Source organism: Peromyscus leucopus, chromosome 4 (assembly GCF_004664715.2).
Source record: "Peromyscus leucopus breed LL Stock chromosome 4, UCI_PerLeu_2.1, whole genome shotgun sequence".
Taxonomy (NCBI): domain Eukaryota; kingdom Metazoa; phylum Chordata; class Mammalia; order Rodentia; family Cricetidae; genus Peromyscus; species Peromyscus leucopus.
In genome coordinates, this window is record NC_051066.1 from 80,884,925 (window position 1) to 80,910,298 (window position 25,374).

At 37.6% G+C, this 25,374-nt stretch overlaps 2 protein-coding genes across 8 annotated transcripts in view; one reads left to right on the plus strand and one right to left on the minus strand.

Annotated features, from left to right (window-relative positions):
- The window catches only part of Elp4 (elongator acetyltransferase complex subunit 4), a 196,543-nt gene extending 174,959 nt beyond the window's left edge, over nt 1-21,584 (minus strand). For 3 of the 4 annotated variants that reach the window (XR_005091368.1, XM_028877860.2, XM_028877862.2), the window contains exons 1-2: nt 21,334-21,583; nt 15,948-15,983 (exon numbers count right to left, since the gene is read on the minus strand). Coding sequence is in view for 3 of the 4 variants with exons in the window: in XM_028877860.2 (XP_028733693.1) it covers nt 15,948-15,983; nt 21,334-21,553 (256 nt within the window). In the remaining variant the exon portion in view is untranslated. Of the gene's footprint in view, nt 1-15,947; nt 15,984-21,333 lie in introns of all 4 variants that reach the window. The other variant, XM_037205078.1, reaches the window with a different exon arrangement.
- Nucleotides 21,585-21,699: 115 nt separating this feature from the next.
- Immp1l (inner mitochondrial membrane peptidase subunit 1) overlaps nt 21,700-25,374 on the plus strand; it is a 64,164-nt gene continuing 60,489 nt past the window's right edge. For all 4 annotated transcript variants that reach the window (XM_037205079.1, XM_028877856.2, XM_028877857.2 and 1 more), the window contains exon 1: nt 21,700-21,807. The gene's annotated coding sequence lies outside the window, so the exon portion shown is untranslated. The remainder of the gene's footprint in view (nt 21,808-25,374) is intronic.

The window sequence follows — 25,374 nt, forward strand, 5'->3', positions numbered from 1 at the left end:
GAGGACAGAGCCAGCCACTAGAATTAGATATAGAGGTCAGGCAGTGGTGGCAAACACCTTTAATCCTATCATTAGGGAGACAGAGATCCATCAATCTCTGTGAGTTCAAGGCCACACTGGGAACAGATCCAGGCAATGGTGGCACAAACCTTTCATTACAGCACTTGAGATCTCAGGAAGCAATATGGCAGGACACAGAAAGGTATATAAGGCATGAGGAAACAGGAACTCTCGCTTGAGGCTGAGGATTTCATAGAGGTAAGCTAGTGGCTGGCTTGTTCTGTTTCTCTGATCTTGTAGCTTTCACCCCACTATCTGGCTCCAGGATTTTATTAATAACACCTTTTAAGATTCATGTAACAGGGTTAGCTTTAAAGAATATAGCTAGTTCTTTAATACTATCTATCAAAAGTGAATATCTTTACATTTGCAAGTCACAAAATAAGCTTTATATGGCTAAAGGAACATTTTATGAGAATCTTAGTGTACAAAAGAAAAAGAAGATGCTTGTGGTATCTCTGAACTGCTTATAGGTGACAGGTGAAAAAGCTGGCAGTGACAAGTGTGGGTGTGTTGATTAACTCAGCTATAACAGTGACAAGATGCCCAATGCTTACTTTGAGAATTTACTCCAACTTTACAACAAAAAGGTCACATTTAAAAAAAAAAAAAAACAAACCCTTCAAGATGGCCAGACTGCAACCCACAACTCCAGAGAGGCTAGCTAACAGGGAAAGACCCTAGGAGGGACATATGGATGACCCTGCAAAGGAGAAGTGGATGAGATCTACATGAGCGGACTGGGTGTGGGGGGGTGGCAGAGGGTGAGGAGTGGGGGATGAGAACATAGGGAAACGGGAGGGTCAAGCTGCAACAGGGACAGAGTAGGAGAGCAGGGAGGAAGATACCATGATAGATGAAGACATCATGGGAATAGGAAGAGGCAGGGTGCTGGGGAGACTCTCAAGAATCCACAAGGACGACCCCACCTTGGTCTGCTGGCAGTTGTCCAGAGGGTGCCTGGACTGGTCTACTCTGGTGACTGGCCTAACAAATAATCTAGCTGTCATCATAGAGTCTCTGTCCAGTGACTGATGGAGGCAGATGCAGAGATCCACAGCCAGGCACTAGGCTGAACTTCAGGAATCCAACTGATGAGAGAGAAGAGGGATTCCACAGGAGAGGGACGTTGAGATCATGATGGGAGGACGTGCAGAGATGACTGGACCACACTAGTGAAAACCCATGAACTGTGGACTGGTGGCTGTGGAGCCCCTAGGGGTCTGGAGTAGGCCCTCTGGATACAGAAGATAGTTGTTTGGCTCAAACTGTTTGGGGGGCACCCAAGCAGGGGGGTTGGGATCTGTCCCTGGTCTATGGGCAGGCTTCTGGGAATCCGGTGCCTGTGGTGTGACACTTTGTACAACTTTGGTGCAGTGGGAAGGGGCTTGGACCTGCCTAGGCTCAGTGCGCTGGGCTCTGCTGACTCCCCATTGGAGATCTCTATTTGGGGGATGTGGGGATGTGGGGTGGCTTGGGAAAGAGGGCTGGGGGGTGGGAGGAGGGAGGAGGGTGGATCTGTGGATGGTATATGGAATGAGTAGAAAATTTCTTAATAAAGAAAAAAATCTTTAAAAGACAGAGAATAGATCATATGCATGAACAAGTTATTGTTTTGTTTCCAGGAGGCCAGTATTCAAAGCCCATAGAACCTCTGACCCCTCTCTAAACCTTATCTTGTAATGATTTACTCCCAACCAAGGTACAATAGCCATAAGCTTACCAATGTAGGTTCCTGAATAAATAGAACAGTTACTATTTACAAATGAGTCACATTCACCCTACAGAATGAAAATATTGTTGGTCAGAGTTGATGTCATATCTACATAGTGCAGATGGAGAAAAAATAAGAGAGGAGAAGGGAAGTGAGCCTGAAGGAATGTAAGCTTATTTTCCATAGGGAATGCTTGGATGCTTCAGTATTTGTTTGTCATGGACAATGACACTTTGTCCTATCTAGGCAAATGAATTTTCAAAAACACATCCTCACAGGGCTCATTCATGCATGAACACTTCTTTAGGACTTCAAGGAATAACTTAGATGTATCATGAAGATGCCCAATGAAGATCATAGTAGTCACCACCAAAGCCAAATGGAATGAACACCAAGGCAGGTACCTCTCAGGGCAATATACAGTAGAAGATATGCACTGATCCATCAATACAAGCAACTTAATTGTGCTTAACTATTAAAGAAGGGTTTTGTTTTTAGCTTTGATTTGGATATTTTTATTTTTACAATTTTTTTGTGAAAAAACGTTGTTTTAAATAAATGTCATATGTTGCTGACAAAGAAACCCTTCAAATAATTATTCTTATATCAGATTACAAAAGCAAGTACTTAAACTAAGATTATTATAAGTCAATGACTTAAGAAATAAACTTGATAAAAATTTTAATTTCCAAGGTTACTATTTTAATATGGAAAATTTCACCTTCAAAAACTCCATTCACTACTCACTATCCTCACAAAATCATTGTTAAAATGTTCATGTATTTTCTTTCAGTACCTTTTCTGTGTGTGTTTTCTTACATGGTTAGAATTACTGAAATTCATATCCCATCTTTTTTCACTCTACTTCACGTTCTTTATAGTTTTGTACTTTAAGTTTATATAACATCCCAGCAAATCTATGTGTCATATTTATTTATCTATCTTGCTGTCCCGGACTTTTCTCATTGCTCTCAGGCTTTTTACAGAAAATAAGTTAATTACAGAAGCAGAAGAGTGCTCCAAACATGTCGGAGATTGAATTCAACTCTTTCTATTCTTCCATCAAATGTGGCCCTCTTGATATTCAGAAAGTCAGGACTTACCTTTGACATCTTTTCTCTCTCTTTCTTACCAATACACCAGACTCCTCACCCTGAAAATTCTGCTAAATTTAATTTCAAAATATTTCTGGAATTTAATTACCTTTCTTCATGCTAGTGCCCTACCCCCACCCCACCCCAAGACATGCTGTAACAACTCTTGCCTGGATAACCACAACTGCTTCATAATATTTTCATTGACTCAAATCTTCTTTAATACAGTAGCTCCCCATTATCAGTGTTGTGGAATATTTTTTTACACCATGAAGATGTGTCTTTGCCAAGGCATCTTCTGATTGGTGTAATAAACAACTGAATGGTCAATAGCTAGGGATGAGAGAATAGGTAGGATTTTCAGGCAAAGAGAGGAACTCAGGATAAATCTAGGCATGCACAGCAGACACCAGTGAGATGTGGAACAAGTTGGATATACAGAATGAGAGAAAGGTAAAAGCCACAGGGTGTAGATTAATAGAAACAGGTTAGTTTGAGTTCTAAGAGCTAGTAGGAACAAAGCTAAGCTAAAGGCTAAGCTTTCATAATAATAAGTCTCTGTGTCGATATTTGTGAGCTGGTGGCCTAAAGAAAAGTCCAACTACATATCAGTTCCAAAAACATCACCATATTGGATGCCTGAGACCATATACTAACCTAGCACGTAGGAGGTGTAGGTATGCACACATGCATTTACACACACACATATGTATATATACATCCCTATCATAAAACTTAATCAGGCATACTGAGAGCTTAACAATAATAACAATAGAACAGAACAATTATAAAGTCATGTGATAGGGATCTGCCTGTCCTAAAGTATCTTGTTGCTTCACCTCTTCTCTTAAAGGAAGCACTTCACAACTTCTCTTCAGCATATTCAAATTGCAGGTTTCAATACTCTTATTTTTTGGGGGCCATTATTGAGTAAAATTAAGGTTACCTGAATATAAGTACTGTGATACTATGACTGACAGTCACTGTGATAACTGAGATGATAATTAAGTGACTAATGGGTGGGTAGCATATACAGTGTGGCTATGCTGGATAAAGAACTGAGTCACATGCCAGGCACATTGTGGTAGGCACAGGAGGGGAATTCATCACGTTACTGAATACAGCATGTAATTTAAAATGCATGACTTGGTTATTTCTGGACTTTTTCATTAAACATTTTTGGACCATATTTGATTGATGCTGTTTTGTGGAAGAAGAGAGAGTCGGTAAAGAGGACTACTATGATGCAAACCTGACTATCTTATTTCTCTACTTAAAATCTTTCGGGTGGCTTTTCTTTTTGTTCTTGGTAGAAAGAACTAAACCTTTAACCTGGTCTACAGGCTTTGCATAGTTCTGTCAAAGAGCAGAACTTAATATACATATAAATCAAAGTATGCAGTTGATTGATGTAGTAAAAAATGTCACCCTTTGCCTTTAAAAGGTATATGACTGTTATTTAACAACTTCTCAGTAAAGAAACAAACTATTTAATCAGAAAAATAAAAGTATCGCAAAGCTGGGGGTCACAGGTTAAAACGCACAGAAAAGCAAAGCCTCAAAGCTCTTTAGGTCTTGTTTGCCCTCTTCCTCGGCCTTCACTGTCTGTTGCTACTGCTGCTGCTGCTGCAGGTGCACGAAGTAGTCACTGGTTTACCATCCTGCTGCTTCATGCAAGACTGCTGCCCAGGTTCCATGAATTTTCCCAAAATAATCCCTAAGCAGCTTTCTTCAAGGTGCTCTTTAACACTCCCATTCTGTATCAGCATCTAAGACACATAACTGTAACGTCTCCATAGAGCTAACAGGTGTTTTTGACAGTGAGGGCACCTCACAGAACCCCAGGGCCAAGCATGTGGTACATATGCACTAAATATCTGTATAATTAATGAAGGCAGAAACAACTAAAAAAAAAAACCTGTCTTGAAGAAAAAAAAAATCTGTCTTGTCTTGTGAATCAGCCACACATACTGTAATTTACCTAAAAACAGTTTTAAACATGTGCGCACACACGCACACACACGCACGCGCGCGCACACACACACACACACACACACACACACACACACACACACACACATCTGTTCTATATATCTCCTATATTTTCTTCAGTCTTCTCAGTCAGGAAAAACTAAATATGCACCGATTACCTACTTAGGGATTAGCAAAAACCCTAAATTCTTCATGCTGAAAATGATCAATTTTGTGAAATACATTTTGAGGTTGTTTAATACCATTTGATTAATCTACTTAGTGAACTTCCAGAACACTGGGCAAGTAAAGGGAATGAAGTGAAACCACCAAAAAAAAAAAAAAAATGCAATTTAGCCTGAACAAATCATTTAATTCTTAGGTTCAATTGTACAGGACACAAGGACATTGACAATGTTAGTATGGAGACATATACAACAAACTGAAGCCTCTTCAGAAGGGAGTCACTGAGATGGAGAAGGGAGTTAAAAGTGTGTGAGAAGAAAAGTGGAATTTTAGCTTCAAGGAAAAGAGTCCCAAGGGACAAGATAGCTGTCATAAATATCTGGTGGGCTACAATACAGAAATAGAACTATACCTATGCTTTATGTCCATGAGGTAAAATAAAGCCTGGTGGGTAGGAGAAACAGGATTACCCACCCCCCAAACATGAAATTTCCAGTGATCTGTCCCATCATTCCAATTAGATTTTTCTCAAAGTCATTTATGCCTCTCTGCTTGTCTACTTTGCTAGATATCTAAATACTCCTATTTGTCTGTGGCAGCTGTGATAGTTGGTTTTGCTTGTCAACTTGATATAATCTTGAGTTACCCAGGAAGAGCGTCTCAACTGAAGGTCTGTCTAAATTGGGTTGGGCTGTGGGTATGTCTATGGGGGGATTTTTGTGATTATGTTAACTGAGGTAGGAAGACCAGGTGCTCACTGTGGGCAGCACCATTCCCTAGTTTGGGGTCTTGGACTGTATCAGAGTGAAAAAACCAAGTTGAGCATAATCAATTCTTATTGTTCCTGGTATAGATGTGAGATGCAAGCTTCCTTAAGCCTCTGTTGCTGTGACTTTCTTGCTATGATTCACTATAACCTGGAACTGTGAGCTAAGATAAATTCTTTACTCTAAGCTGGTTTTTCTGTTTTTTTTTTTTGTCAGGATATCCTGTCATTTTAAGACATAATGAGGGCTGGATAGATGGCTCAGCAGTTAAGGAGCACACAACACTCTTACAGAGGACCCATGTTCGATTCCCACAACCCATATCTGGCAGCTTATAACTGTCTTCAACTGTTGAACTCCAGCTTTAGGGAAACATCCAATCTCTCGTATCCACGGACACCTGCACTTACATGCACCTCACACACATACATGTAACTAAAAATGTTCTTGTTTTTAATGGAAACAAAAATAGGACAGAAATTGGTACAGAGAATGGGGCCATTGTTGTACTTAACCTGCTCATGTGGTTTTTAAACTTTGGGAACTGTTTTTGAGAGGAAATGTGGAAGACTTTGGAACTAGGATAGAAAAAGATTGAGTGCTGTGAACAGAATGCACTGGTCTGTTCATATGGGAGTTTGGAAGCTAAGAATGAGGAGAGATATGTGACTAGTGGAGGCCATGCTCAAAAGGTTTCAGACAACAATGACTCTACTGGGAAATGGGACAGGGGCCATTTGTGTGTTGTTTTGTTCAGAACTCTGGCTGCTTGGGCTAAAGAGTTAGCTTAGTACTTAAGAGGATTTGTTATTCTTGCAGAGCTCCTGGGTTTGATTCCCAGCACCCACATGATAGCTCACAATCGCCTGTAATTACAGTCTCAGGGGATCCAACACACTCTTCTGATTTCTGAGGGCACTAAGCACATGCTTGATACACGTGCACACATGCATGCAAAACACCTGTGCACATAAAATAAATAAATGAATAAATCTTTAGGAAAAAATGTCAGACTAGTTTATGAGATAAATCTGAGACTTTTGGGACTAAGTCTATTTATTCTTGTAACATATCATTTACTATTATCTCTTATCTAATTATTCAAACACCCTTGCATTACTTATTCTTTCCCATTATTACTTACATCTGGCAACTATTTTTTGCAAGGTTTTCAACTCATTCATTCATCCATTATTTCTAAATACTTCCCATGATAATAGAGTCTACATTTAACTAAAAAGGTTAAATGATCATGACCATGTAATTTCAACAAGTAAGTACACAGTAAAGAAAGAAAATCCTAAAGAATTATAGAATTATATGGGACGAATACTTAGTGTAAGGAGAAGAGGAATGAAAGTATCAGCTACACCAGCTTTTCTAGAAGGAATATCTGGATGAGAAAGAAAAGAAAATGGTACTCTTCTCTTGGTAGAATGAAAAGCTCAGAGTGACAAACATGAAGCATGAGAAAAGATAGTAAGGCTGTATATGTATGTGCATATGTATTTGCATGTGTATATGTATAAGCATATATTTACACACACACACACACACACACACACACACACACACACACACACACACACTTCTTCTTCTTCTTCTTCTTTTTTTTTCTTTTCATTTCTGGTACTGTGGACTGAACCCAGGACCTTGTATATGCTAGACAAGCCCTTTATCACTGAGCCATGTTTCCAGTCCTTAGTCTTAATTTAAAGAGCATGGATCTTGTGTTGACAAGTAACATATAGTCCTAGGCCAGGTCTATCATGTTCAAGTTTTCATATTACTTAATTCTGGAAAGAGTATGGCAAAAGGCTGAAGGGAAACATTAATATAGAGATACCTTAAAAAGTGATTATAGTAATTCATCAAAACTTGTCAATTATGGCCCAAATAATAGAAATGGAAGTAAAAATGGAAAGTACAATCAGTTAAAAATATTTAAAGGTAAAAACTACCAGAAGCTTATATAGTGTAGGAGGTAAGAACTCTTCTCAGATCAGCAGGCAAAGGTGTTTGCCACCAAGCCCGATAACTTCAGCTTGATTCCTGGGATCCAGACTGTAGAAGAGAATACAGCAATACATTAAAGATGGAAGGCAGGCATTGTGTTTTAGGTTTTTAAGGCCAATATGAGCTATAATATGAATTCTAAGCAATCTTGAACTAGAATGAGGAGACCTTGTATCAGAAAAAGAAAGAGACAGAAACAGAGAAAATATTGGTATCAGGATCACTGGGGTGAATTTGAAACTAGAGAGGGGACAGATTAAATTTCTATTTCTGAATAGAAATAATTTTTTTCTTTTTTCATTTTTTGAGACAGGGTTTCTCTGTGTAGCTTTGTGCCTTTCCTGGAACTTACTCTGTAGCCTAGGCTGGCTTTGAACTCACAGAGATCCGCCTGGCTCTGCCTCCCGAGTGCTGGGATTAAAGGCATGCGCCACCACCGCCCGGCAGAATAGAAATAATTTTTAAGGACTTATGGTTGAACGTTGGAACCATTAGTGTGGGTTTTTTTTTTCCTGTGTATAATACTGCAAGGAGAATGAAGAAAGATGTAGTCGTCATTACAGCTGTTTAAGGGATGAACTTGTACACGGTCACTGAGAATGAAAAATGACTAGAGCTTTGTTAAAAACTAACCGAGGCTGCAGGTGGTGAGAGGTTCTAATAAATGATGGATGTAATAAAAACTCCACGTATCACAGTGGTGGGATGCTACAATAGCCAAAGACAGGCGTTGCCCCAGAAGAGACTGTTAAGATGTCAGAGAAACTTGACTGTGAATCTCAGTTACTATGTGGGATAAGATTGTTTCCCTTCAAACTTTAAATTTTAATGTAAAATACATTTACTTATCTGATTATTTGAAGCTAAAAAATAAAACACATGTTTAGGGTTTAGCATGATGCCTGACACACAAAAAGTACCCAATAAATGTTAAAAAAAAACATTCAATTAGAAATTAGTTTATGATAGAATTTTAGAATATCAGTTTGTTTTTCATAAGAGAAATGTAAACTGGAAAGATCTGGAAGGAAAGTAAATAGTAAGAAATTGAGCTAAAAAAACGGTGAAGATAAAAATATTATGGAGATGATAAGAGCAAATCCTTTCACATGGCAAGAGATAACAAGGAAGCAGAAATCCCAGGAGTCATCTGGTCAGTGAAGAGTGTGGTTTTGGAGGATGGCAGGAGTATTGTTTTATAGTGTGAGTCCCACAAACTGAAGCAAGAAACTTAGAGTGAAGCTGAACCCTGACTAGTCCCAAGTATGCACTTTCTACTTCAGGAGGGCCTGTTGATTGCCTTTATGTCAAGCATGCTCTGTCGGTGTCCTCTTACCGTCAATACTGCTTTTGAGTGTGTAGTTCCTTCATCTTTCAATCTGTACTTACAGTTTAAGTCTTTTTCATACCTCTTACATCTGCAACATTTACATGTTTTATGTATATATAAATGTTATATATAAATATATATAAGTGTCATATATAAGTGATATATATGTATATATGTGTGTGTGTGTGTATGCATATATATTGCATGTAGTTCTGTTCTGTGCAACCAACTTCTAGTTTAAGCTACCAAAGAGTTAAATTCAAGATTTCTGCTGTCTAACAATGCTGACCACCATTACTGCAGAACAGATGTCAGGTGGTCTAGCTAAGATGCATTCATATCTGGTTGTCTCGTTCCACTTCAGTGCTTCAGCAACACTGTATGGTACTGTGATAAAATAAACTAAGAATAGAGAAAGCTTTCTTCTAAAAAATAAGCCAGAAAGTAAATATTTGGGCTTGTGGACCACACGGTCACTGCTGCAACTGCTCAACCTGCCTTGTAGCACAGATAGCCACAGATAACACACAAGTAAAAAACCACAAGCCCGTCCACTCAGCTTTATTCTGAAGAGGACAGATAGAGGATTTTAATATCCACAAGAAAAATCCTGCAAACACATAGTGTTTTGCTCTTATAAAAAACACTGGATTGGCGGGCGGTGGTGGTGCAAGCCTTTAATCCCAGCACTCGGGAGGCAGAGCCAGGCGGATCTCTGTGAGTTCGAGGCCAGCCTGGGCTACCAAGTGAGTTCCAGGAAAGGCGTAAAGCTACACAGAGAAACCCTGTCTCGAAAAACCAAAAAAAAAAAAAAAAAAAAAAAAACCAAAACAAAAAAACCAAACACTGGATTAAATTACAAAAGGTAGGCTGAGTCTGCCTTGAGAAGATTCCCCTGATTCCTGTTTCCTGGTAATCCCACCTTCATAATCTTCAGTCAGTGCAGTGGAACCTGTGACTTTCTACTCAGACAGGAAGCGAGCAAAGGTGACAGGATATCACTTGGTTCTTAAGACTGTAACATTCCCTTGCTGAGAGACATTCTTTCTTGATGGTTTTCAGGAAACTGGAAGCTATCTTGTGAAATGCCCTGTGGCTCAGACAGCTAGCAAGGAACTTAGCATTCCTGACAGGGATGTGAGCCTGGAAGCTGTCTGCCCACAGCCACACACTCAGATAAAAATCTAGTCCTGGCCTACAATTCTCTAACTAAGCTGCGACTAGACCTCCAACCCACAGAAAAACGTATGTTGTTGTAAGCTACCAAAGGTGTGTTAATTATTGGCATACAGTAATAGATAATTAAAACAAAAATATTCTTACAACTACAAGCAGTCCTCAACTTACTGTTGTTGAGCTTAAGAATCTATTAACTTAAAATAACTATACAGAGAAGCATCTATACTTTTAACTAACTGGCCAACAACATACCATTTGTTACTTCTACAACTAAAATCATGTAAATATGAAATACTTTAAAAACAACACATTTGCTAATGTCAGATAACTTGTATTTTTATTAATGACAACGTCTATAAACTGTGTCTTGATAGTTAGCATCTCTGCAAATAGATGAAGGGCCATTGTTTGCTAACACTTCCCTTTTGATACTTTCAAGTTGCTGCAAATTGACCTGAGCAACAGATGGCAAGAAGCAATTTCAATACAAAACATCTCAACACCTAGTTCAGTTGGTTACCATTTTGGTTTGAAACATTGCCTCAAATGTCACTCAGTGACGCAGTGCTCAGAAATGAAGCATTTGAGGGCGGTTAAATAATGAGGACTCTGGCATCTTCAACATATTAATCCATGGGCGGATCCACAGTTGAAGGAACTAGCGAGAGATGGTAGAAATTTAGGACACGGAACCTCTTTGGAGGAAGGTCACTGGGGGCTTGTGTGTGAAGGAGACATTGTACTGTGACTCCTCCTTTCCCTGCTTCATGGCTACATCGGACTAACAAGCTCCTCGGCTATATGTTCTCACTGCCACTGTATTTGGCCTCAGTTTAGGCGCACATCAAGGAGTTAGTTGACTACACACTGAGCCTATTGAAACTAGGAGCCAAAATAAGGCTTTCTTCCTATCAGCTGATTTTCTCAGTTGTTTTAACAGCAGTGGAATTCTGAATAAAAACGTTATAAGAATCAAGTCTGTATTAAAAAATGCTTACCTTTGGTGATTTATTCCTCATATTTCTCCCTTTCATACATTCATATATTGCTACTTTTCAATATTCTGAAGGAATAGACTTCTGGTTTTTGGTAGCAACATTCACTAGTTCTAGTTTCCATAGTTACACTACATCTGAAACTATAAATAAACTGCTCTGAAAAGCCACACTTGTTCACAGGTACATGTCACACATAAAACTGCCTTGATAAATGAAGAAAAATCTACTTCATGAGAAAATGGTTTACAAAATTCACAATAGGGGCTGGAGCGGGCACAGAGAATGGAGTGCTTAACATGCATACAAGAAGATCTGAGTTGGGATCCTCAGCACCATATAAAAGCCAGCTTTGTATCTGTAACCATAGTCCTGGGGGTGTGGGTGTGGGACAGAGATAGGCACATCCCTTGGCAATCTTGGTCCGTGACATAGCTAACTGGTGAGCTGCAAGTTCAGTGAGGTGACCCTATTTCAGAATATAATGCGGAGAAGAGCTGGCTAGATGGATCAAGAGGTTAAAATCACTTCCAGGGGAGCCAAGTGTGATTCCCAACATCCACAACTGTTGTAGAATATTATTTTAAGATGTGTTACATTTGTTTATGTTGGGCTGTGTTGGCGCACGCCTTTAATCCCAGCACTCGGGAGGCAGAGGCAGGCGGATCTGTGAGTTCGAGCAGCCTGCTACAATATCAGAAACGCAAAGAAAAAAATGTTCAAAAAAAAAAAATAAATAAAAATAAAAACATTTGTTTATGTTGTGGAAAATCTGCATTAATTATGCAAAGATGTGTTGCATTCCTTTATGTTGCATTTGTTAAACTTTGTGAAGCTTGTTTACTGTGCCTATCTAAAACACAAGATGGTCTAATAAATGGCTGAACGGCCAATAGCAAGGCAGGAGAAAGGATAGGCGGGACTGGCAGGCAGAAAGAATAAATAGGAGAAATTTGGAAGAAGGTTGTACAGGACAGAACTACATGCAACATGCAACACACACACACACACACACACACACACACACACACACACAAACGTAAATGTTGCAGATGTAAGAGGTATGAAAAAGACTTAAACTGTAAGTACAGATTGAAGATGAAGGAAAAGATAGATGGGCTAATTTAAGTTAAGGCAAGAACAAGAAAGCTAAGGCCTGGCATTTATAATTAAGACCAAGCCTCAGTGTGTGATTTATTTGGGAGCTGGGTGGTGGCCCCCCCAAAAAGAGAAAAGACAAAAAAATAATAATAACAACAGTTTATGGCTGTTAAACAAGGCATTTGAGAAAGCTATACAGGACAGTTGTCTATGCTGGCATATGTGATCTTTTAGAACTTGGAGTATATCGATCCAGGCTCTTCTATCTTTTCAAGTTTTCAACTAGAAATCAGTTGCTATTCTGGTGGGTTTTCCTTTACATTTGACTTGACTTTGTTTGTTTGTTTTGGAAGGGTTTTGTTTGTTTGTTTGTTTTGGAGGGGTTTTGTTTGTTTGTTTTGTTTTGTTTTTGCAGCTTTTAATAGCCTCTCTTCATTCAGTATATTCAGTGTTTTCAACAAAAATACACCACGAAAAGCTTCTTTTCTGGTCCTATTTATTTGGTGTTCTGTGTGCTTTTTGTATCTGTGTAGGTATGTCTTTCCTTGATTTGGGGTTTTCTCCCATGACCCTATAAAGATCTGGTTTTTGCTAATGACCCGGAGTGCTTCATCTTCTATGCCTATAATTCAAAGATTTGGTGTCCCCAAGTTCTTGCTTGTTCCTTCCATGTGTTTTTATTATTTTTTCATATTCTTTATTTGTGTTTTCCAGTTCCTCTACTTTATCTCTAAGTCATGATAGTCTATCTTCTACTTGATCCAACACTCACAAAACAATATAGGCTATTGACTCGGATCTTAGATGCCTTCTAGAAGTTGCCTTATTGCTGCAGATACCATACAGTTTGTATATAGGACTTAGAGGAGTCCACCTGAAACTGACCTGGAAGCCTCCTCCTCCCTGAGGAGTGGGTCTCCTAATATCTCCTAATAACCAAACTACTAAGGGAGAAAAGCAATCAAGAGTCCTATCCAGCTGCACAGCCTACAAAACACCATAATGACCAGTCCAGCAAGATATCCCCAAGGGTGCAATAGTGGCCCTTACATCCTGGGAGTAACCAACATCTCTCTAACTAAACATACGGCATTGCAATAGGAGGGAACTCATTACTGGTACTATAAATTTAAACAACTAGCCATGGCCAGTGAGGTCATGGATCTAGAGAAGAACCCACTACTGCCACTTTACTAAACCACTATAATTTCTAACTGCATTCTAAATATATTTTTATATATTTTATGTATGTGTTTAGCCTACATATATGTCAGTGTATCACATGCATAGTTAACAGATGTCTGTGAGCTGGGAATCGAACCTGAATTCTCTAAAAGAACCATCAATACTCTTAAACACCAAGTCATTGCTCTAGCCCCTAAGTACTTATTTTTATACCTACAGATAAATATATCTCTTATTCCTCATCGAAGAAGTTTCTTTTTGGAGCCAATAGAGACTACCACACAAACTCACAATTGGTCAAATGTAGAGAACAACTGACCATGGGGCACCCAACCCCAACTAACAAATCTACAATACAATCCTTACACCTAAGACTCAGAGAACCTGTGGAAGAGAGGGTGGAGAGACTGTAAGAGCCAGAGGACCAGGACAGCTGCTGTACCCTTGAAATATAGTGTCTTCTATGTATGACAGAGAAGCATCACTCATGCAATTTCAATAATATGGTTTCCTAAACAAGACTGGAACAATAACAATGCCAGTTGACATGCCAATGTGGATGAGGGAAAATTTACAAGTCCCTACCTCTAGATAAAGAGCTATAGGCAATTCATAGCTGCTGAGAGATGGAGATTCAGTCTTCTCTAGGAATAAGCCCCTCGATAGGTTATCTAATTCCAAATGATCAGCTATAAACACATACACACATACATACACACACACACACACACACACACACACACACACACACGCAACACTAAACAGGCTCAGTAGGGTTAATATATTTATATATGAATATACATAGATGTATATGTACATCTATGTATTTATTTATATATATATGTAACAATAATAATTAAAGAAGAGGTCATAAATTTGAAAGAGTAGATGTAGGAGGAATTGGTGGGGATAGAGGGAGAAATGAGTCTGAGGTAAATACAAAATACTTAGGTATGAAGTTCTCAAAAATAATAAAAAATTAAAAGGTAAAGACTTCTCGAAACTCAAAAAAACAAATTCATATACCTAGATTCATAGCAAAATTCTAATCCTGGGACTCTCACTATCTATGTGAAACTGAAACTTATTTCACCTTGCAAATCTAATGTCATGAATTATAGAGATAATATAAATTTAATAGTTCATAAGGTAGTCATATTAACAAAGAAAGAAACATACATAAAGTACTTGATATAATACATGACCCATAATAACCACAGGATGGGCACCTCTCCAACCATCATCATCAGGATTCTTCGGTGATTAAGCAGAGACAGGTAATGAGATGGTCTAGATGCTGGGAGTTTCCCAGAGACTCAGCCTCACTCAAGAGATGTTCTATGTATGCCGAAGGTTAAGGACCATCACTTTGTGGAGAAGCTCCTTCTAAAACATCTGCCACAGTCCCTTGGTATGTTAAGATGTCTATTAACATAAACTTATTTGTATTGGTGCCTGGTACTAAAAAATATCTAGATCCTTACATTTTATATCTCAGTGTGCTGACTATAGGTCTTATTAACTATGAACTCTTTTACTAGTTTGAGGTAATGAAAGAGATGCCACCCTAGGAGGTACATCAAGAGACAAAGGGGAGAACAAGGATTCACTGTTAACTCTCACAGCCAGCTCACCAATGATTCCATTTAGGTTAAGGAAAATTTGAGGTGTTAAAATGGATATTTTCAAATATTTTAATGGGATCATATAAAAAAGCAAGCTGACTGATTCAAGACTAAACTAGAAACAATAGATATGCTGCAAGTAAATAGGTTAAACATTAACAGGAGTGCTTTCATTATGTGATAGATAAGGCTTTCTGCAATTTGAAGACCCTATGATCTATGTTGAAATACTCCATATAGAGTTGTATATTTAAATAAGAACTCTAACCACTTTAAAAATGAACAAAAATACAGTCTACTTTGTCTTTTTTCAGTCAATAAGACAATAATAAAATCTGTGAAATGTATTACACACCTATACACTCACATATAGTACACATAACAAATTTTCCATTTCTCAAACTAATCACTACAATTCCACTTTTAATACAGAGTTGTTGTTGTTTTTCAAAAAAAAGCAATTGATGTTTAAATTTAAATAACTTTAAATTTAAAATGGTGCAGTGAAGAGTAACCATTTTTAAATGTTAGGTGATACATTTTCAAATATGTCTGCCCATCTCAATTTTGAATTAAAAAGTGTATTTAGACAAGTTCTAAACTGACCTTACATCTATGGAGAGCTCATCATTTAAATATTCAGTTTCAGAGTGATAAAGTCATAAAACCATCACGTACTAAACAGAACTGGTTAGAATGACCACAGCACGTATTTTATACTAACCAATCAGAAGAACTGTTCCAACAGCTAAACCTCCACCTGGAAATGACACACAAGAACATTAGTCATTAACTTTCTAGATTTTCTTTAGCACAAAATTTAGACTTCACCAAGAACAGTTACCTCAATAATATTAGAAACTGCCCTTGTGAACAATATTTGAACTATCTCTGCAATACTTTGCTCAATGTTATTATGATACAGTTACATGTTACCTGTAATTACACACTACAAATCATATTTCCTTTCTGATATGTTATAGTGTCCCCCTTTCTCCAGACAGAACCAGGAGGCACTCAATACAACTGTGATAAAGCACTCTAATATTTAGCACTTGTTAATAAATTAACTCAAGGGCCAAGACCCAAATGTGACTGCTAAAAATTCTGTGTTTTTATTTTCAAATGGAGTAAATCTTATAGGAACTAATAGTTCCAATTATTTTTTAAACAATTATAAGATATCCAAAGTCTAGAAATGCTTAAATATGAAATTTATTTTTGTCAATTCCAACAAAAAGGAATAGTAAACAATACATGTTCACTAATATTAGAATAAGTTCTTTTAAGTATTTGAATGAAGCTAATATTATGAATATATAATCCAAATAGTCACTAAAGTTAACTTTTCAGATATCTTAACTATGTAAGAGAGGTCAGGTAATCCATACAATACTTTGTTAATCATTTTACCTGTAAAAGTATTAGTACTTTAATGTCTCAAAAACTAACAAATGTACTTTAAAATTGAGAAATACATGCTAATGTCAGCTTGGGCTACAGAGATTCTGTCTCAAAAACAAAAACAAAAACAAAAACAAAACAAATTTAATGAGACAAAAATTCCACAATCTTTCCCCAAAATACCCTCAAGTAAAATATCTGTATATTTCTTTCTTGATACACTATGGTTGTAGATGGAGTTTAACCCAAAACTTGAATCAACATATAGCCATGGCTCCCACCAAACAAATAAATAAATGGAAGAAAAAAGAACAAGAAATGAACAGATAAAAACATCAAGCATGGTTGGCCATTTTGATGTATTACTTAAAAGTTGGCTTTTACTACATTATTAAATACAATAATCAATCAGTAACCTGACCTAATTTTAAAAGCAATACAAACTTTACACTAACAGTCTCCATTAAAATATAAGTATATATAAATTTTTATAGTCCACAAAAACGTTTTCAGGTAAGTAATGGGGTAAGGAAGCAATGATATCATCTCAGTGATAAAAACAAGTAGAAAAAAGAAATGGAATCCTAACTTAGAAAAACCTCTAGTGGACTTCCGTTGCTTAGTATTTGATAGAGAACATTCATAGTTCAAGCTGGGAGACAATATTTTGTGTTAAAACAGGTACAGATTTAATACTTAAAGAATATCAGAGCTGGGTATAGTGGGTACACCTTTAGTTCCAGTACTTTGGAGGCATAGATAGGTTTGGCCCACACAGTGAGTTCCAGGACAGCTAGGGCTACGCAGAGAGAACCTGTCTCAAAAAACCAATAAATACATAAAATAAAAAGTAAACAACAAAAACAAAAATAAAAGATAAGACGCTTTAATATTTCTAGTGTTAAAAACTTTCTATCATAGCTTTGTAATTCATGGCGGAGTAGTTAGTCAACCATTACCGGTACTATTTGAATGGGGAAATTTCAATTTTGTGTATTTTCCCAAACTAATTTGTAAGTTACAAACTTTTGGTAAATGAAGTCAAATTAATGCTTGGAAGTGATACTTTATTTTTCAAAGTTGGTGAAAGTAAAAGGAGAAACTAGAAATTAGGTAATATATTATAGAAAGACACTATTGGAAAACTGAAATGTAAAAAGCAAGCTAGCTTTTTCCTTAGCTTACAGCAGTATCCTTAACTATCAAATTAATACAGTCTGTCAAACTAAATTGTGATGATTTTGTTAATGTGTTTGTCTTAAGCTATCAAACATCCTGTCCTATGATTAAGACACAAGTGCTGGCTAGGCAATATGGAAACCAAAGCTATGAACAGGGATAACGGCTCTGAATAGTAAATCATATGAAACAGTTTTACATAATAATAGAAAAGAGATATATTTCCTTTAATTGTATAGCTAGCTAAAACATAAAAACTTCTTAAACATACAGCCCAAACTTAATGTATATTATTTCACTAAAATATAAAATTGTTAAAAATACATAGTCCAAGCTTAACGTATATTATTCTACAATACTGATAATAATGTAGTAAGCAAGCCAGTTGCATTTATTTTTTTAAGTCAGTTTTAAAAATTGTGGCCACAACAAGCTTCTCCACAGAACTTCTGCTGGACTATTATTTGCCACAAACTCAACCTACCATTCCCTTGACATCCAAAACTGAATAAACTCTGAACAGGGTGGCAGTTAAATCAGCCAAATCTCTGAAGTCACCCTTCCTTCAAGAACCTCTCAAGACTGACTATAATTTTTCTTAGAAATTCCTGGAATATCTATCCAGCCAAATTCTTTTCCTTTTCTGAAATGTATGTTATTTACCCATAGTGACCTCAGGTAACAATATAAATGCCCTGAAAGAGACAAAGTTGAAAACCTAGGTTACTGAGATAGATGCATAGCTCAGTGGTTAAGAGCACTTGTTGCTCTTGTAGAGGATCCATGTTTGATTCCCAGAACCCACATCAGGGCCACTTTCAAGCACCTGTAACTCTAGCTCCTGGGGATCCAAGGGCCTCTTCTGGCCTCTGGGGATGCCTGGACTAATATGCATAAGTCCTCATAATACATATAAATAAAAATAAAATAAATCTTAAACAAAATCCCCTAGATTAGAAAGTCTAAATAAAAACTTGTAAAATTTAAACATTGCCAATATGGGGAACATATATGAGAATCCAAAAATATTAAATTGTCAGAACAAAAACAAATGATTAGATCATGTTTTTTAAAAGGAAGACAAAGGGAATGTATGTTCAAATCTGGAAGACATTTTGATGGAAGTAATGAATTACCAAATAGCTAACATTCAATCATTCTATGTGATGGACTTCAAATACATTTGCAATTATGTTTAAATTACACTGATGGCAGTAGTAACGTTTCACTGTACCACAGGGTGGGAAGAATACAATATTAACTTGCTGTGTGATCACAATGTACATTGGTACATTTTCATTTATAATATCCCTCCTTCATTACATTTTACCACCATAAGGTCATATAAGGCTTGCCACAATCTGAATCAAATAACGTTTGAAAGTAACAACGTGCCCTGAAGTCCTTATGCTTCTTTGAATACACATTAGCAACAGATGTTTCACTTTCAAATGTTTTAACGAAAAACAAATTTAAATTTTTTGCTCCAGAAGACATACAAGACAGGATATCAAATTAGAAAAATGTCATTAAGAAGTTAACAACTGAAATACATCTGGGAGTATTTATTAACCCAAATATAGTAACTGCTATTGTTACAACATTCTGAATTTCTATGTACTTTGCAAATTAACTTCAATCATGCAAAACATACATTTCAACAATTGATACTATTTTGAACTTAGTGAACACTAATTTTTAGCTTAAGTATGTTATACTCAAATACTAGAATCTTCCACTGTCCAAACATTTCTGAAAATTTCAAAAATTATTGTTCAAGTATATGTCTCTGTAGAAACACAGATGAAGGTGCCTTCAGTTCTTTTTGGCAGGTGTGAAGAGACTGTAGTTAAATAATCTTAAGTTCAGTAACCTGTCAAAATTCCCTGAAAATAGTTCTCAAAAATTAGAAATAGCTGTGCTTTAAGTATAGAGGTGACTAAATTTGAAGCTGAAGATCAGCTCACTTGTCAGGAGTTTTGTAAATATTTATACCACTAAATTTCTGAATCAGTTTTTGCAGCTCCAATGCCGAACTCTATTTTTCATACTTACCATTTCTTATCTAGTTTTTTTCTTCTTCTTTCAATCAAGGCCTTATAAAAACTTACTGAGTGTCAGGCTCTGGTCTAGGCACATTTTGCTATTTTAATGAGAAAATGAAAGCACAATACCAAAAATGTAGTCTTTTTGTTTGTAGAGTTTGATTAGTATCAAATGAATAAACTTACCTATCCCATTTAATTAAAAATATGAACATTTAAGGTGTAGAAAAGATCGACAGGTTAGGTGGATAGAAAGATCTGCTGTCATTAAAGCTTACAGATTAATTTCTGTCTGGAAGAGAGTTCACTAAAACGGGCCAATCTTCTAAGCTTTTAGTTCAAATATAGGATAACAACTGAGGCCATAAGGGGAAAAAAGTGAAATAAATATTTGCCAACTATGCATTTTGAATTATGTTTCTAGCCTAACACAATTCTATGGGTTTGAAACAATTATGTGAAACTACTTTAAATTTATGTAGAAAACAATCAGAATCCATTTAGAACATGAAATAATAGAATCAAGAAACCATACTGTTTCTCATAGCTTGTCTTGTTATTTTTCTCTTTGCTAAACTTGCTTGAAAAGCTGAGAGAGAAAATGCTAAATGAAGTACAAGAATAAGCAATGGCAATTGTAATATATTATGCAAATCTACCATATTTAATAGACATAAAGCAAACACTATGAAAAAAAGCTTACAAAAATGTAAGCACACATCTGTTTCTAAGAAGCAGCATTCAGACATAATTAAGCCTGTCCTACCGACCTAATTAAGTCAATTCTTTCAACAAATCAGTTCTATGAAACAAGTATATTCTCCAGTAGGCTTCGCATGAAAAAAATTCCAGAGATTACGATATATATACACGAACATATTTAAGATAATCTGGGGGTAGAACTATCTGAATATCAAGGACTGTCATTCCTTTGAGTCAACACACATTTTTAACATCCACTCTTTTAGAGCCAACACCGCTTATGATTTAAGGAGATCAGTAGCCCGCAGCGGAAAAGAGGGGAATATTTTCAACATTTTCTAATGAAGCCTTGTCTTCTACAACGCTAAAAAGTTTTGTAGGTTACTCTTCCAGCTTTAAGCTACCTGGGATTGGAAAGAGAGTGTCATAGAGACCAGTAGAGGATCCTAAAAGTCAATTCCTTTCTATGTTTCTTTTTCATTAGGAATCATTTTAGGGTAAAAGCACATAGGGAGTCCTGGTCACCTGGAAATGAGTTGCTGGGCGGAGCGGAGTAAGGAGTGTGGATCCTAAGGCGGGCTTAGTGCACACATCTTAAGACATGCAAGTCTTCCGCCCCCGACTCTTACCATAGCAGGCTACCCTTGCCCAGGTTTGTGAAGGGGAGAGGGGTGAGCGGGGCTGGGCAGGGCAGGGCAGGGTGTGGGGATGAGGGGCTGCCCCGGGAGTCCCTCCCCAAGTTTTCCCTGGGATGCTCCCTCATCTTCATTCTGAACCGACCTAAGAGCTGGTCCAGGGCTGGGAGCCCGGTTGACACCAGCAGCTGTCCATTCCGCACCGACGGTCGCGTGCCCGCAATGGACAGCAGCCGAGGGCCACCTCCGTCAGCCCCAGAGGCCTTGCTCCTCCTCTGGAAGCTGGTGGTGCCGCTCTGGCCGGCTGCGGGTGACCCACACCCAGAGCTGAGGACGCCCGCGCCGCAGGTAGCTGCCGCCGCCATCTTGAAGCTCCCGCGACGCGCCAATAGGAACTCTGGGAACTCGAGCGGCTGGCCTGTCAGAGACAGCCCCAAAGTCCCGCCTACTCACCACTGCTGGCCAATAGAAACGAGAACTTCCTTGCCGCTCAACCAATCGCAAGGCCGATTGCTGAAAAGTGCTCGGTACGTAAAGCCGGAGGGTTGTGCACAGTCCAGGTTAACCAGGTCCGCTTGAGTTGTGGTTGAGGAACTTCTGTTGGTGTTGGGGGCCGCAGGTGGGTACTGTCCTTGAGCATTCTTGGTTTGCGAGTGCCCGCGTTCACGCGGAGTTAGAGAAAAGCGTGGAGAAGCGATTCGCCTGCAGGGCTTCTCCAGCCACTGCGAGTTGGAAAGCTCGCATCTCCCCTGCTGTTTAAGCACAGAGGAGAGACGCCTCCCTCGCCTTTCTGGTTTCTAAGGAAAGTTATCCCCGTCTTCCCCACGCGGGACCATCTTTTCCCGAATGGTTGTGCTGTCTGGAAAGGGTGTAACGGTGACTTCAGTGCCTGGTTAGCGCCTGGGCTTAGCCAGTTAGAGCCCAGGGCTAGGTGGGTTGGAGAGTAGACTTCTTAGAAACTTCTCTTGGAACTTTGAGGCCATTGGGCTTTCTCCCCCGGTCAGACAGACTATACTTCTCAAGTCCCCGTGAGCAGCTTTCCTTATTTTTAATTAGGGTTTCTGGAAATCTTGGAGAGTCTTTCCTAAGCAGTGTGAATGACAAGTGTTACTCTGACAACCTTCTTCACACATTTAATTGTCGCTCTCTGAAGCAGGAAAAAAAAAACCCACAGAAATTACCTGAGGTTTCTCTCCCCTTAAATCTGGGAAGAATTGGCTTTATTTGTACTTTATTTTCTAGCGATTGTGAAATCTTAATGGAGAGGATTTTTACTACACTGTGAGTTTTATTTGTGGGAGAAAACCCATGTAATTTAGAGCTGTTTGATTTAAAACATTTTTTTCAAATGAGAACTTGGGGAGGAATTGGTTAAGTGATTTTAAAAGACATTCAAGAAAAGCAATGTTTGAACTAAAAATGAGTCCCAACACCTGCGACATTAAATTACTGTTGACAGTGATAGATGATACATGATATATGTGTTCATTCATTTACTCACTTTTGAGACAAAGTCTCACCATATAGCTCCTGTTGGTATGGAGCTCAGAGAAGTCTGCCTTTGCCTTCTGGTGCCAGCAGACTAAAGGGGAATGTCAACAACAACTTTATTTACTTTTATTTTTTCTTTCTCTCCTTTTTTTTCTTTCTTTCTTTCTTCCTGCCTGCTGCTTGCATGCCTGCCTACATCTTATTAAGACTTGGGCCTAATCATATAATCCTAATGAGGTGGAGGAAAATCAGGTGTTATGCTGAGCATTAGCGCCATAAGACCCATGTCTCAAAACAAAACAGACAACCAAAAGAGAAAAACAGAAAATAAAGAATCATTTTGGGGAAGAAAAGCAGCAAACCTCCATGTTTAGCAACAGCACACCAACTAGAAAGGTTTGACGATGGTGACTTTCATTTCACATATGTCACCAGTATAGACAGATCATACATATCCCTACATTTTTAAGTCATTCAAATAACTGTTGAGTACTTGCTTTCTGCTTAGGCCCAGTCTTGCCATTTTATACAATCTTGTAATTGTACAAAAAGGGTAAACTCCTTCTCTAATAGCAAATGAAGAATTTACTAGTTGAGCAGTCTTCATATTTTAGAAGCCAAGCTCCTTTTAGGCAGATAATATATTTTGCTTCATTTGATTAGCCTTCATTATTCCCAGTGAAGACCAAGACCAGTTGGAGCCACAGCAAGAAATAGGCGAGATTATGAGACGTTTTTTGCTTGGTCGTGAGTGGATATCTCTTTCTGTGACTAAATAGTAAATAATTTAGGTTTGGCAGACAATAAAGTCTCTTTTGAAACTACTTGTCTCTTCCACAAATAAACCAGGAGATCTGGCATTAATGGTTAAGCACAGTTGTATTAGAAGCTGAAACTTGAATTTTATATGGTTTTTATATGTCACAGCACAATCTTTTTCCTTTAAGCCCATTTGAAAGTCAAGAATATGGCATTTCTTTCTGTTGCCCCACAAAAGTAGATGGCAGCTGAAAGACTTATCCTCTGAACTGTAGTTTGTCAGCCTGTGTGCCCCTGGACTGTTTTCTGCCTATCTCTGTGATTTTATATACTTTATATTCTAGGAACCCTTCAAAGTCTCTAGTATGGTCATGCTCCTCACTGTCTTCAGTATTTATTTATATCAGGTAAACATACTATTGTTTGGGAGCGATTTTTGAAAGAAGTATTATTAAACTTGTCATTTTGAACCAGAATCTCCTGTAGGCATGATACTTGGAAGAGAGGTGTGTATTTCTACATACAGTCTCTTTAAGGCAATCTAAGCTTTTCTGTTGTAAGCATCTGCTAGAGCACCACCCTACTTTGTGTTGCCAAAATATATAAGAATTTCCTAGGACCGCCATAAGGAACTGATATAAACTTGGTGGCTTCACAGAAAATGTACTTTTTCAGAACATCAGAACTAAAAAGTATGGTCTGCATGTCAGCAGGGCCTTTCGTTTCTGGCTTCTGCTGCCCCTTGATATTTTTGGTTGTGAAACCATAACTTCAGTCTCTGTCTCCAGTTTCATAATGTCCTCGACTCATGGCTCTGTGTTATTGTTCTTTGTCTTTTATTAGGACATGCTTATTAGCTTTATTACCTCCAGTATAATCTCATGTTGATCCTTACCTTAATTACATTGCAAATAATATATGATCACGTGTTATGGTTCTAAGTGGATATTAATTTGGGAAGTAAGACACAACTCAATCCACTCAAGTCTCCTTTGGATAATTTGTGTAGTGTATTTACAAAAATTAAAAGCTTATGAATAATTAGTTGGTAAAATTATTTCATGGATTGATGAGCTGACTCATGAATTGATGACATTTCTTCATGATTAAAGGTGCTTGCTGCTATATCTGGTGACCTGAGTTCCCCTCCTAGAACTCCTAGAAGGAGAGAAACAATTCAGACAAGCTGTCCTCTGACTTCTCTCTACATGGATGCTATGGCAGGCATGCACTGCCTTCCCAATAAATACGTGTTTCTCAACATGCTAATAATCCTTCATGTTAATATTAGTACTAGAGAGTCCTAGTCCTAGAGAACAACTAGACATTTTTTAGTATATTGTATATGTTGTGCACACATTAATAACACTAAAGTTCTGTTGACTTAAAGAAATTTGTATAAGAATAAGTATGCATCATTATAACAAGATCTTAAAATAGCTCTGTATTAAAATAGTTGTGGTCTTTAACTGATTGGAACAAAGGTGCAGTGAGGGTGTTTTGATATTGACTCTAAAATGTTTAGGAAGGGTTCAAATGTTTACATAACCAAGAAAATATTCACATGAATAGCATAAATATAAGAGTGTTTGAGACTTGCAATACAATGAGATTAAGATTAGTTATAATGCCTGTAAATAGATGAATGAATATATTTAAGCAGACATTTGCACAAAATCCCCCAAATTCTATGTATTTGAAGATTGATAATCATCTTTTGAAAGCAGAAATTGGGTATTTGGTGTACTGAAAAGCCATATGTAAACACATACAATGCAAGCTTTGGCATTTCAAGTAGAAGTAGAGACAATTATTTATGTCTTTTAAGTCATAAGAACTGATGCAGAGCTATTATAGCTAAATATATCATAGGTTTTCACATTAAAAATACTTTGCTCTTCAATTGGTCATGAGTTTTTTTTCTTTAGCATCATAT